Here is a 13,240-nt window from a genome sequence, read left to right as displayed (position 1 = left end):
TCGCTTGGAACGTGACCGAGAGGAAGAGTGGAGGGAGGGGCCCCCGGGGAGACGGCAGATCATGTTCAACGCCTTTTTTTATGTCCAATTAGAGGAGTTCGTCACCAATGTGGCTCCAGGCTGTTTTGGCTTGGTCCGTTAGGAGCCGAACTGCGAGTTCCGTGAACCTTCCTTTCCTGCTTCCTCTCTGGAATGGGACCAGCACGTTGCTGGCTTCTGCGGTCACTGTTATGCGCTCGGCTAGTATAGCCTCTATCACCTCCCCGCTGCATTCGGGAGTGTAATGGGCCGCCACTCGTTCGCCGTTCGTAAGCTGCCAGGTGTCTTCCCTAGCTTCCTCAAAACGGCCACTATGGCCCCTCGGAATCGCCGAGGTACTACAGGGCAAGTTAAGCTCGTTTCAGCTGCGCAAACACCCTGTTATCAGGGTTCACCAGAGGCCTTCACGAAGCCGGTCGGGACGCCATATCGGCATGAAACCTTTCAGGTATTCCTGCGACGTATGGCGCGCTCTACCTGTTATGGTGTCATCCAGATTTCCACTTCGAACGTCGGTCACAAGATATCGTTCCGGAAAGTAATGTCAGTGATATCGCTCGCATCCGCGTTGTCTCCAGGAAAAAGCGGCTTCGCAGAACCGCTGCTTTCTCCACGTGTGTTATCGTGTTACCGCAGTCGACTCTGGCGCTTGGTCCAGCCGTACAGGCGGCATCCTCGGCTGTTCCGGAGGCGTCAGTGTTTGCGAGCTCACTCTACTAGGCACTACGTACACCATATGTCACCCGAGGTGTCCTTACAGTGGCTTATGCCAGGCGCCCCTGCTTGCCTCCTTCATCGTCCTTCAAGTGGTCGTGTAAGACAGTTTCGAAATATTACCGGGGAAGCTGAGTGGGCGTAGGTTTCTACATCCTCACCCCGCACATCTGGCCCTCTTTTGGTCTAGCTCACCTTGCGGTTTTACCATGAGGCGGCTTCCCGTTGCTCCCTTTCCGTCGTGGTATCGACATGGCCGCTATGTGGTGAAGCTCTGTGATCAGGTCGAACCGCTCATTGATGCTTTCCGCCGTGTATATGTTGGGCGGCACCGTAGGCGTGTTGCCTCCATTTGGACTTCCTCCAGGTCGATCAAGCCCCAACTATATCTTCCGGCTTGGGTTCTTCCGCAGCTTCGAAGTTGATGGGTGTACCATCCGGTGCTAGTCATCTGTTCCAGATTGCACTTCAGAGGTTTCTTCGACGTTGAACAGCTGTGATTGCTTGCGTGTCTACGGCTGCAGATGCGTAGGTCCCAGCGGCGTCTAAGAGGCGCCCATGTGCTCCTGGTAGCCTAGCGGTCGATTGGTGGCTTCGAAACAAGTTATTGGCGCGTTGGGGCCGGTTGTTTTTGGGGCCATACCAGTGACAGATCGCTGGCACGCCATTGGCATCTTCAAGGGGATCTACACGGGTTTAGAGAGGCAGAGCAACAAGAAGTAAAGGTGCTCGTCTGGCGTTCTAAAAGTCTGCCACTCCGTCCAAAATATTCGCGACAAACAAACGGAGTAGCCACCTGATAGAATATCAAAGAGTCATGTGACTTCTCTTGGCACTCGACTGAACGTCAACAAAAATGAGGCGTGTCCTGAGCCCAACTGAAATCTTGAACAGCCTCATACCCTGGTCTGATGGTTTTAATCGGGGCTTCTATCTGTCGTGACTGGTTGATATATCTGTTCACAGACACCGTATTGACAAATTTTGAACCTGAATTGACGGCCTTTGCAATGACAAATTACGAAATGCCATAGAACCTACTGGAAACACCACTTGTCCACTGCGCCCTATAGACCAAACTACTGCATTTCCATGAGCAGTGAGTGGTGCATGGTTACCATCAGAGTTATACAAGTGTGCATTCATTGCACAGACGTCCTGCAAAAGCGGGTCGCCATGTCCTGAGTCAATGTTTGTTCACTGGCGACGGATTTGATGAACTGTTTCGTCGCCTCAATACCATTCGTGTCAGCAATCGCCAACGAGCTTCGATGCTCGTTGCGGCCATTGCGGAGGACAGCGACTCTGCTGTCGAATGACGGACGTTTCGCTGCTCTTCTTCAGGACATCTTTGGTGCATTCACTCAAACATGGCGATGTTCCAGCCTGAAGCCGATGTCTCCATCTCGGATCCCGAGTCCAGCTCTGAAGATGGCGAGCTGGAATTTCCCTCCCACGTTCATGACCCAAATCCTGCAGAGGATGACCGTAACAGCGAGATGGAGATGCTCGAGGTTTTTGAACAGCTTGCAATCGACCAGGAATTTCCTACTAATCCCCGAACCGGAAATGATCATGGCCTGGGGAACGTGCTGGATCTCGATGCCGATGGACATGCAACGGTTATGACGTCTGCCTTGTTGGAATTTTATTGCATGTGCCGTGCCGCTGAGATACTAAATCAGCAACCGGGGTCTCATGGGCAGTATACACGGGATTCCCCGGAAGCGAGGTTTCTAGGAAAGAAGATGTACCAGTACCAATCACAGCTGCTCTCAGCACACGGAGTGGTGGCTGGAGGCATAGATGGCGAAGATTGGGGATTGACAAGGCAATATTATCGGGACAGCTTGGACATTCTCGGTCGTGCCGCTCTCGAGGGAGCTGACATGCAAATAGCTCCACCGTCGAACCAGGACGGAACACCCAACACGACTAGCAAGCAAGTCGTTACGACGAGTAAGCAACTCGGAGCAGTCACAGAGAAAGAGAAACCTCCGCAAGAGGTCTGGGATCTGCAAAAGCGTCAACAGGACTCGAGTAACAAGCAGGACCACAATGGTCACCTCGTTGCCCTCAATAACCTACTTCAGCCGCCGTCTGTCGGTATGAATACACCTTCTCCAGCCCCTATCATTCAAGGGCCCACTGCGTCGGTTACCAGTCACTCATCTCGCTACATGATGGAATTTTCCGAAATCAAGGTCCTCGGGCGGGGTTCTTTTGGCCAAGTGTTTGAAGTCAAGAATCATGTGGATGGTCAAAGATATGCAGTCAAGAAGATCCCCGTAAGTCGGAGACGCTTGGAGATGCTGCAGCAAGATGGTGGTCACCATCTTGAGCACATCATGAAGGAAATCCGGACATTGGCCCGTCTGGAACACCACAATGTCGTCCGCTACTACAGCGCGTGGGTTGAACACACGTATTCGGTTTCGGAGCAGCCATCAGAGCAGAAATCTGACGCGATTGACTCCGATAACGAAGAAACGCAAGAGTCCATTGAGGATCCTATCGATGAGGAACAGAGCTTTGGGATCGTGTTCGAAAATTCAGACGATGACGGAGTGATTTTTGAGGATGACTCCAACTCGGCAGCATCGCCCAGTTCCATTCCGCCGCGGGTTGAGCAGAAACCTCGTGGGCGGCACAGCCGCGACAGCCATTTTAGTTCATCGTACCGCTCGAAACGAAGCTGGAAAATAAGCGGTGCGGATGAGGATGACGACGTGGAGTCCATTCAGAGAAACTTCAGCATACCCGAACCGGGCCCTCTGTCGCGGGGTCTCACATCTACCTGGGGTACCGACGGGGACATCTTCACAGATGGGTTGACCGAAGATCCATCAAAGCTGCAGGTCCAATTGCACAAAGACTCGCGCGCACCCGCAGTAGTGTTGCACATTCAAATGTCTCTTCACCCGCTTACGCTTTCTACCTTCCTCAGCCCTCGTCCGCCTTCTTTTCGTGTTGACCCAAACCGTCCGCCGTCTCCACGTCACTGCTTCCACATTCTCCCATCTTTGGAACTGATGCTAGGTATTCTTTCTGGCATTGAGTATGTCCACTCGCAACGAATTGTTCACCGCGATCTGAAACCGGCCAATATCTTCCTCTCTCCGCGAGATGATCCGGTTCCTCCATGTAAGGCATGCAACTGTGAACCTAAAACCGCCTATCGTCCCCGGATCGGGGATTTTGGGCTTGTCGCCGATATTACGCGTGACAGTGAGCCTAGCGCCAGTCGGGCAGTTGTTGTTCAAGATAGCCCACATCGGAAACGGCATGTGGGTACAGAGTTTTATTGTCCGCCGCGTTCTGCATCGTCAGATTATTCAATTGATGAGAAACTGGATGTATATGCCTTGGGCGTGATCCTTTTCGAGCTTCTCTACAAGTTTGACACAAAAATGGAGCGCCAGCTGGTGCTCTTTGATCTCACCCGGAATGCCGATGGCATCAAACTGCCAGCGGACTTTGCCACCAAAGTAGACTGCGGAAAAGTTGAAGTGGACGATCGTCTCTGCGTCGCTGATCTTCTGGCCGCTTCCATTAAAGGCATGCTTGAAGTTGACGCTCGCCGCCGATGGACATGCAAAGATGTGCGCAAACATCTCGAGTACGTGGTTTCTGTGGTAGAAGGGGTCATCTGAGTCGGGCATATAGTACGAGTATACGGCATGATGTATGTTCGGATAGAGATTTGTCTTACATTATACCTACACAGTTCCACTCCGCCTTTTCATCTCTGCTTTTTGTCCCTTTCAGTAGACCTAATACTAAACCTCCTGCTGTAGGGTAAATTTCAGATGCCTGATTGATGCCTCAGGCTGACACGGTACTTGTATCATTCCCCCACATCAAAGCTCTGTGTCAAGGTCCTCTTAACACATTAGCTTTATTGAAGGCCACTGATGACCTCTACGATATGTTCCTGATTGATATCGGATGCCTCCGAAAACGGAGCGCCAGATGACGGCCACATGGACATCTCGAATGAGGTCAACCGCACGGTCGGCGAGCCCGACGGGGCCGACTCACCATTGGCGCAGGCCCCATCGCCGGTGACCGGTGAACCTGGAACTGCATTAGAATCTTTCCCTTCAAGCAGAGATGCCCCGTCTCCAGTCGCCGTGAAAAACCGTCAGATGGACCCTCCGCACGCATCATCCGACGGCGCTCCGCAAGATGAAGCGCAGGGGCGCGACGACCGAAGCTCCTCCTTTCCGCAGTTCTACAACTCGGATGTGGCACCCGAGGACAATTTTGTCGAAGAGAATGCCGATGGAGAAGACGAGGAGCCTGCGGTTGCTTCTTCTTTTGAGCGTATCGACTCCCCGGTAGTCTCGGCCCACAAAGCCCGGTTGTACGAGAAGACCGGAGAGGAGGGTGTGGTCCGGATGCACAAATTTTCTGTTTACGAGACTGCAACGCGCTACTATATCGTGGGTATGGATTTGCTTGATACGCGGTTCCGCATCTTGAAGATTGCGCGAACTTCGGAGTCTGAGGAACTGAACCTCGTCGAGGACGATGTTGTCTACACGAAGCAGGAAATGAGTCAGCTTCTAGACGCGATCGATGACGGTAATAAAAGCTCTGGAGGACTAAAGCTCAAGTGCAGTGCCTGGGGCTTACTTGGCTTTATCCGCTTCACGGGTACCTATTACATGTTGCTGGTCACCAAGAGAAGTCAGGTCGCCATGATCGGAGGCCACTACATCTATCAAATAGATGGGACAGAGCTCATCTCGCTGAGCACACCTACAAGCTCGCGTCTCCGGCCGGAACGCAACCAGGAAGAGGCGAGGTACATTGGGATCCTGAATAACCTCGACCTGACCCGGTCGTTCTACTTCAGCTATTCATACGATATCACCCGAACATTGCAACATAATATCGCACGCGAGCGGCAACATCTCCAGAATGATCCCCATGCGCTTCCCAAGCACGATTACAATTCCATGTTCGTATGGAACCATCACCTTCTTAAGCCAGCCGCCGCCATTCTGAAGAGCACTTATGACTGGTGCCTTCCCATCATCCATGGCTACGTCAATCAGTCGACACTCTCAGTGTATGGGCGGCCAATCTTTATCACAATCATAGCCCGCCGTTCACGGTTCTTCGCTGGAGCACGGTTCCTAAAACGAGGAGCCAATGACCTCGGGTACGTAGCCAACGACGTCGAAACCGAGCAGATAGTCTCAGAGATGACGACAACATCCTTTCATTCTGCTGGTCCTCGGCTTTATGCCAATCCTCGATATACGTCGTACGTACAACACCGCGGTAGCATCCCGTTGTATTGGACACAAGACAGCAGCGGTGTGAGTCCGAAGCCGGACATCGACATAAACTTGATTGACCCGTTTTACTCCGCCGCCGCGCTGCATTTTGATAATCTGTTTGAGCGATACGGAGCTCCGTTGTGCATACTAAACCTCGTGAAATCGAGGGAGCGAACTCCAAGAGAGTCCAAGCTACTCAAGGAATACACCAATGCAGTTAATTATCTCAATCAGTTTCTGCCTGAGGATAAGAAGATCATCTACAAAGCGTGGGACATGAGCCGGGCATCCAAAAGCCGAGACCAGGATGTCATCGGGACCCTTGAGAACATCGCATCGGAGTTTCTTCCCCTCACCGGATTCTTCAGGAACGGGTATGACGAAGAATCGGGCTTGCGGCTGCAAAACGGCGTTGTTCGAACCAATTGTATTGACTGCCTGGATCGGACCAATGCTGCGCAGTTGGTGATTGCCAAGCGAGCACTGGGCTATCAGCTCCATGCTCTCGGTGTGATCGAAGGGACGCAGATCGAATACGACACGGACGCAGTGAATCTATTTGCGAACATGTGGCAAGATCATGGCGACACAATTGCGATTCAATACGGAGGCTCGCATTTGGTTAATACCATGGCCACGTACCGAAAAACCAACCAGTGGACTGGTCAGTCGCGGGACATGGTCGAGAGCTTTATAAGATATTACAACAACTCATTTCTAGACGCCCAACGGCAAGAGGCGTACAACCTTTTCCTGGGGAACTACATCTATGCACAGGGGCAACCAATGCTCTGGGATCTGCCAACTGACTACTACCTCCACCATACGGATCCGCGGAGATGGGGAAAACTGAAGCGGCCACACTACATCCGCTGGTATACGCCCGAGTTCCTCGAGAAACGGACTATGACGAAGCCGGTGCCAGCATCTGCTGTCAAGGACAAACCGTTGAGCTACTACGATGACTACTGGTTAGAATACTACCGGCCTCTGGCGTTGTCGTCATTTTACAAGGTGTTTCCACTCCGAATGAAATCTACCCGGCGCTTACGCTCGGACCAGAGCGGACCCTACGACCTTAGCCCATTTGTCGTCCGAACGCAGGGCGACGGCGGCAGCCGTGAACGGTCAGGAACGCAGTCTCGCCGGGGGGTCAAGATTCAAGAGCCAGACTCCAACAAGGACCAGTCTAACAACGCTCCCCACTGGCAGTATGTACCACCATCGGCAGAAAATCAGCCATCGGCGACGGGCATCATGAAAGATATTACGATGTTCGCATCATCCAGCAGCACTACGCTTATCCCATCCTCTACCGGCCCGGACAGCGTGCAAAGCACGCAACCGGCGTCCCCAACGAAAGCGCAGGCCGCCCAGTGGACCCTCCGTCAGCTGGTAGAGGATTCACTAAACCCATCCGTGACGGCGGCCGAAGCGGAAGAGTACGAGCGGTACGTCAACCACCCGCTCAAGGTGCCGCTAGTCGTGACCTCGGACGACTCTCTCGAGGCAGAGGCCATGCTGCGCGAGCGCGGTGCCAACTTGGAGCTGCTCGAGTACGTGAATAAGGCCCGCCTGGCCAGTGACCGCATGGGTGGTGGCAGCGATGAGGCATACGTCTCTGGGGAGGATCTCTCTGATTACATCGAATTTCTGACGGTGTCGGAGGAAGGCCTCACCGTTACGAAAGAGGATTATGATAAGAAACGATACAAGCGCTACAGGCAGTGGCTGAGAGGGAAGAGTCTGTTCAAGCAGCGGGTGGATCCGTAAATCTCATCATTATTGTTATGACTAGTGGCACGATACCTAATGAGTTATGTGGAAATGATATCCGTGTGTATCGTATAATAGCCTTAATTCCTTGATTAAAAGAACTTTGCATCATCTACATCAATTTCATCCAGTAGTAGCTCTTTCAACTCCTCATCCGCATCCACCAAACGTCGGTATTCCTGTCCAATATCCACTACGTTATCGCCCATCAAATCCCGCTCACGCTCATCTCTCGCCGCCGCATCAACAGCAAGCTTCAGCAAGTAAATCACACCACGTAGCTTCTTCTTCAGGACCGTAAACTCCTTCTTATCTCCGCTGTGAGTCACGGACGCATCTATGGCAAGATTATTCCAACACCCGCAAAACGCAGCGAGCATCTCACCGCGCCATCTCCAGACACGCGGATGCGCGTTCAAAATCACTGCTCTCGCGAGGGCGACACCCGCGCGAAGCAAGGGCGGATGGGCCGGGGCAAAGGGGTTGGATAGTGTGGTATAAATGAGAGGGATGAGGTCTTGGAGGTATTTCACGGTGTGGATGCGGAGTTCAGTGACGAGGATAGTGGCTTGTTCGAGGAGGAGGGTGGAGAGGCGTGGGTAGGGAAAGGAGGAGAGGAGGGTGGATGAAGAGGCAGTGGCGGCGGCTGAGGCGGAGCGCGCGGGGCTGGAGGAGACATGGTGGAAGGAGGGGATGACACTGTCGCGGAGGAGGGTCACGAGACGTGAGGTGTATTGCCTTTTGTCGTCGTCGGTGAATTTCTCGCTCTTGCTTTTGGTGTGATAGCGTGTCTGTAGAACGAGGAGTAGAGCAGAATACGCGGCCGAGAGGATCTGTATGGACTCGTCCTCCGGTGTAAGTGTTGGTAGTGAAAGCAAGCATGGTGCCAGCGCGTCGTCAAATACCGCCGATAGGTTCGTCCGCCGGAGGATATCGGACTCACTCGCGCGGATCGGTGTCACGAATTTGGTCAAAAGATTGCAGCCGAGTGTTTTGAATGCGAGGCTGTCGTCATCAATGAGGGACAGGATTGGAGGCACGAGCAATGAGAGGTGGGACTCCAAGTGTTCGGCATCCGCGGGCTGGTTGCAAATCAGTACATGTTCCTGAATCAAGATGTGGGAAGGAGCTGACCAGATAGTGCGACAAAACCCAATGGACCACGGCCGTCGCATACACGTCACGGAACTTCCATGGTTTGGTCTCCGGATCCGTCACATCCACATCGAAGCGCGGACGCGGAATAGGATGGAAATTCTTCCGACCTGCTGGAGTGATGGCGGGGTTTTTTGTCTTTGCAAAGAGTGGCCTGATTCTTTTCTCCAGGACGTCTTGCAGGGTCTGCCAGAACGCTGGACTGTCACTTGTCGCTGTCAGAGACTGTGACAACGCCTGCGCATGGGCATATGCTGCGCTGCTTGTCCACGGATCGCGGTCGGAAGATGCGAAAGTGGCGACACAGTTCACCAGGTCCGCAGCGTTTTCCGCGCGCAAAATCGGCGAAATGGAATTGAGCAGTGAGAGGCAGGCCAAAGACAGCGAGAACCGCTGCCGCTTTCGGCGCAATAGCGTCGTCAGGGACGCCTTTTGTTTTTTCTCTTCTGTGTCAGAGGGTTAGAACAGGGTTTGTCCATGCTCAACGCAGGGAAATACCATCTGCAGAGTATGTCCCTTCCAGAGCGTCGGCAAATTCGGACGATGGAAGAGACACCTGGGGAAGCCACGCGTAGAATGCCGCGATGGCTTCGAGATCATCCTCGTTAGGGGCCGCATCTGGATTCCATGAACTTAAAACGGCCCTGGCGATGAGAAGATTTTCGATAATCTGAGTTCATCATTAGCAATATGTTTTCAGCAGTCATGCCATTTAAACAAACCTGTAGATCGTCTTCTGATTCATGCGAGAGAATATGTCGCCATAATCTATCTAAATCTCCAGGACATGTGGAGATGTGCCCATCAAGAGGCGGGATAACATCGTCTAAACTCTGGAGGCGCGTGCGCGCTTCTGCCCGAAGACCGTCCATGTCGCGGTGAAGCGTGGAAACTGGAACCGCTGAAAAGTAGTATATTTCCTGACTGCTTAAACCATAGGCTTGATGTAGGCCTATGCACTTTTTACGTGGTGCAATTGGTCACGTCATATATTTAATGTTTTCCTTTGAATCCTGTCTTTAATAGCAGCTGTGAAATCAACTTGATGATTCAGATGCAACTGGAACCTGTTTCCAGGAAATTCCCAGAGCCTTCAACGATGCAGTTAAACCGCATCGGGTTAGTTACATTGATTAGTAAATGTTTCTTGGCATGAAATTCAAAATTTGAAAGGCAAATTTTGGCGGCTGATTTCAAATTTCATACGAGTTCGGCGATTTTGAAATGGCTTGCTCCTTTTCTAACCCTAAACTCATCATTACTTCAGCCATGTTCTCATATTTGCTCCTTACCACCATCTTTCCATTTTTTTTTCTTTCCCCAGTCAAAGGTAATAAAACTAACACCTTCAATCACGATAATGTCAATGTTTAGAAAGTGCAAGGTCCCTTTGCCCGTGCCTAATACTGGGCCAAGTGGACCTCAGGTTAATATGACTGGCTCTACCATCTGAACGTATGGGCATTACCTTGGTGTTTATTGCCGTCAAAAAAGAATCGAATTAGGATGTTCAGCGACATTGTAGCAATTTGAACGATTTTTGATCAAGATTGAACTGCCGGCCTACATGGACCTTCCCCAAACCTCAATGCTTCACACTATTTTGGGCTTCAAGTCCATGACTAAATCGCTTCCTAATCCCAGTTTTCAAGAGTTGAGAGTGAGGTTTTCTCAACAAAGCACGTCTCCTTAGCATCATTACTTAAGGCAACCTGACTCGATAATACTCCCGAAGTGACTAAGTTGGTTGGTTCGTATGTAAATGGAAGGAGGCAACATTATGACTCTTCCTACTCCAAAGTTGGAACTCGTGCGCCATCGAGTACAGAGAAGTGAGAGGACAACAATTGATTCAGTCAATTACTGTCGAGAACCGGGAATCAAAACCATGAAGGGCAAATTGATCACAACTCCTTTAACTGTTTCTCGATCTGAGTCCATTGATCCCTGCGCAGCCGGAAACGGAACCACAAATTCCCTTTTGCGTCTTTTCCAATCGCGGAGCCCATGCTGGGAACCGCAAAATTAGTTATGTCCATAACAGAAATGTAAGATGGCCTCCCCGGTTGGTTATGGCGTTTGTCGAGCGATGTTCCAACTTTGATAACTGCCGGCGAGAAATCCAACGCGAAGAGGCTCCCTCTTCCCCAGCTGGCAAGCATTATCATCTTCATATCGGAGTCACCAACCAGGATGGGGTAGCCCGTCCTCGCCAAGGCACTCTTGGACTCTGCCAAACTCGCTTCTACCTGCTCTGGAGTTCGCTGCTCCTCAAGACTTTTTCGGACTCGCATTGCCAGAAGGCCGAGAGGTTCTTCTAGAGCCTGGCGGGTAGTCAACACCGTCCAGCATGAATTCACACAATTGGTGATCAATGCAACGTGGGGGGATGGGATGAGGCCCATTTGTGCCAGGACGCCCCGGCAATCAAACGCGTTCATGATGCTGAGAGTGCGGTTGGATGCGGATCGCTCAATGCGCGTTAAGGCTCTCGCCAACCACGCGCTCAACAAGTCATTCTCGCTGATGAAAGGCTTGTCGTTGGCATCAGGGTCTTGCGAGGCTAGTTCGGCCAGAGCGTCCTGACGCATCTGCTGCACCTTTTCTGCGGGAAAGAAAATCACTCGCTCCTCGCTTCCGTACCAGAATGATTGGAACTTTGTGCGCACGCCAAAGAGAAACAGCGGAAAGCCACGAAGAATTCTATCTGCGAGGACAAATCGTGGTGGTTGAGATTTTTCGAAGATCGCCAACATAGGATCTGTGTCAAAGCCGAAGAATGGAGGTACTTCTTCTTCCTTTTCATGGAGTATCGCAAGCCAAGCACGCAGAATAGCTCCGAAGCCAATGGCATCTGTTAAGCAGTGGAGAAAAGTAATCGTTACGCAAGTGGCATCTTTAAAGGTGACTATCCGAAGACCCAGCTGGGGCGTGTCCGAGTTGGCCCATTCCCTATAATCTCGTGGCATTCTGGGATCTCCCAACAATGAATTAAACTTGTCGCCCCCATCGAAGATGGCCGGCCGATCACTGCCGCCACGGGGAAGGCGGGAGCCGACGGGATGGTCTGCGATAGAGGATTCAAAATGCTCGAAACTGTACAAAAATGACGGACGATATTCATCGAACGTCGCTGGGAGATGATATTCCAGCTTTCCTTCTGACTGGTTAATTTTGTCAGATCTATCTGCTCCTCTAAACTCCTTTTCATACATGAAAACCAACATTGAATCTCAAACGAGCACCCAGTTTCCGCCATCCTTTCATCTCCAATAATCGAGCGAGAGCCCCTCGAAGTTTCTCCGCATTCAGGACATCGTCGAAGCAGAGACTGACTTGGAGACGCATATCGCGAAATATAATTTGGTCATCCATGTAATTAAAAGGCAGGACGGTGTCCGTTGGAACCTTGGCCGGAGCCGTAGGCTTGCTGAAAGAGAAACCCATGGTGAATAACTACTACGAATATCGCAGGCAGGACTTTGAACGGAGGCTTCAAGAAAAGAGCATGTTCAGCCCAACCCTCCTGTCGAAGCACTATTAATATAAAGCGAACCGTCAAGACGACAGCTCTATCGGTTCTGTAAGCGACTATCGAGCTGCGGGGTTCCTTCTAGACGCCACAAACCGGCTGCATCATAATCCCCCTGTCTATTAAGGGAGTTTCGCTTGTTTTGCATTGTGAGGAATGTTGGATGGACTCAGTTGACCTTATCCAGATGTGGGTAATACTCTGTGGTCATATCCCCTGTAACTCTTCGGACCCTGGTATAGTTGTATGGCTGGTTTGGGCCTAGATGAGCATGGGTGAAGGTGCATCGTTGCAGCGCTTTCGCCCTAAAGACCGTCGGATGGCAACAGCGGCCTGGTTGCATGATGAGAGCGGATTTCGTTACTTTAGGAGCTGGTTTCTCTATAAAAGGGTACAGCAAGCCTCAATCCACTGTTCGTGTTGTCGTTTCTTCTCTGTCTAGGCACGGGCCATGAATCGGATTTATCCCTTCCTCGCAATCTTCCCTACCAATCACCTGCATGAATCATGCCATTTCAACGGTGAGATTCTAGAACCCTGATTAATCCCTAAACAGCCTTTGTGGAAACTCTTTTTTTATAAAAGATTGATAAACTTATGTGGGTTCTTCCGCATAGCGCACAACCCCTCCTAGGTTAAGTTACCTTACTTGATCAGGATAAAGTTAGTTCTCGGCAAGCGGGGCCGGCACTCGGGAGTCGGCATAAACTTCCTGAATGTCTCGGCAGTCGCC

General features: G+C 51.5%; 5 protein-coding genes across 5 annotated transcripts; 2 read left to right on the top strand and 3 right to left on the bottom strand.

Moving 5' to 3' along the window:
- Positions 1-138: 138 nt before the first annotated feature.
- Positions 139-1,190, bottom strand: VTN49DRAFT_1183 (uncharacterized protein; the record flags this gene model as incomplete). The annotated part of the gene is made up of 4 exons (XM_069408770.1): positions 139-216; positions 260-377; positions 949-1,136; positions 1,188-1,190. The coding sequence occupies 4 exons, from the start codon at positions 1,188-1,190 to the stop codon at positions 139-141; spliced, it is 387 nt and encodes a 128-aa protein (XP_069270223.1).
- A 933-nt stretch (positions 1,191-2,123) lies between these two features.
- On the top strand, positions 2,124-4,406 carry VTN49DRAFT_1182 (uncharacterized protein; the record flags this gene model as incomplete). Its single annotated transcript, XM_069408769.1, has 1 exon — positions 2,124-4,406. The coding sequence occupies one exon, from the start codon at positions 2,124-2,126 to the stop codon at positions 4,404-4,406; it is 2,283 nt and encodes a 760-aa protein (XP_069270222.1).
- A 330-nt stretch (positions 4,407-4,736) lies between these two features.
- VTN49DRAFT_1181 (uncharacterized protein) lies at positions 4,737-7,817 on the top strand (the record flags this gene model as incomplete). Its single annotated transcript, XM_069408768.1, has 1 exon — positions 4,737-7,817. The coding sequence occupies one exon, from the start codon at positions 4,737-4,739 to the stop codon at positions 7,815-7,817; it is 3,081 nt and encodes a 1,026-aa protein (XP_069270221.1).
- A 95-nt stretch (positions 7,818-7,912) lies between these two features.
- VTN49DRAFT_1180 (uncharacterized protein) lies at positions 7,913-9,847 on the bottom strand (the record flags this gene model as incomplete). Its single annotated transcript, XM_069408767.1, has 4 exons — positions 7,913-8,902; positions 8,955-9,421; positions 9,474-9,645; positions 9,698-9,847. 4 exons carry the CDS (start codon positions 9,845-9,847, stop codon positions 7,913-7,915), a joined length of 1,779 nt encoding a protein of 592 aa, XP_069270220.1.
- A 1,032-nt stretch (positions 9,848-10,879) lies between these two features.
- VTN49DRAFT_1179 (uncharacterized protein) lies at positions 10,880-12,422 on the bottom strand (the record flags this gene model as incomplete). The annotated part of the gene is made up of 2 exons (XM_069408765.1): positions 10,880-12,139; positions 12,201-12,422. 2 exons carry the CDS (start codon positions 12,420-12,422, stop codon positions 10,880-10,882), a joined length of 1,482 nt encoding a protein of 493 aa, XP_069270219.1.
- Between the last annotated feature and the right edge of the window lie 818 nt (positions 12,423-13,240).

The sequence above is a fragment of the Thermomyces lanuginosus genome (assembly GCF_041956635.1).
Source record: "Thermomyces lanuginosus strain ATCC 200065 unplaced genomic scaffold VTN49scaffold_22, whole genome shotgun sequence".
In the NCBI taxonomy this organism is placed as follows: Eukaryota; Fungi; Ascomycota; class Eurotiomycetes; order Eurotiales; family Trichocomaceae; genus Thermomyces; species Thermomyces lanuginosus.
This window is presented reverse-complemented; position numbering and strand designations above follow the sequence as displayed.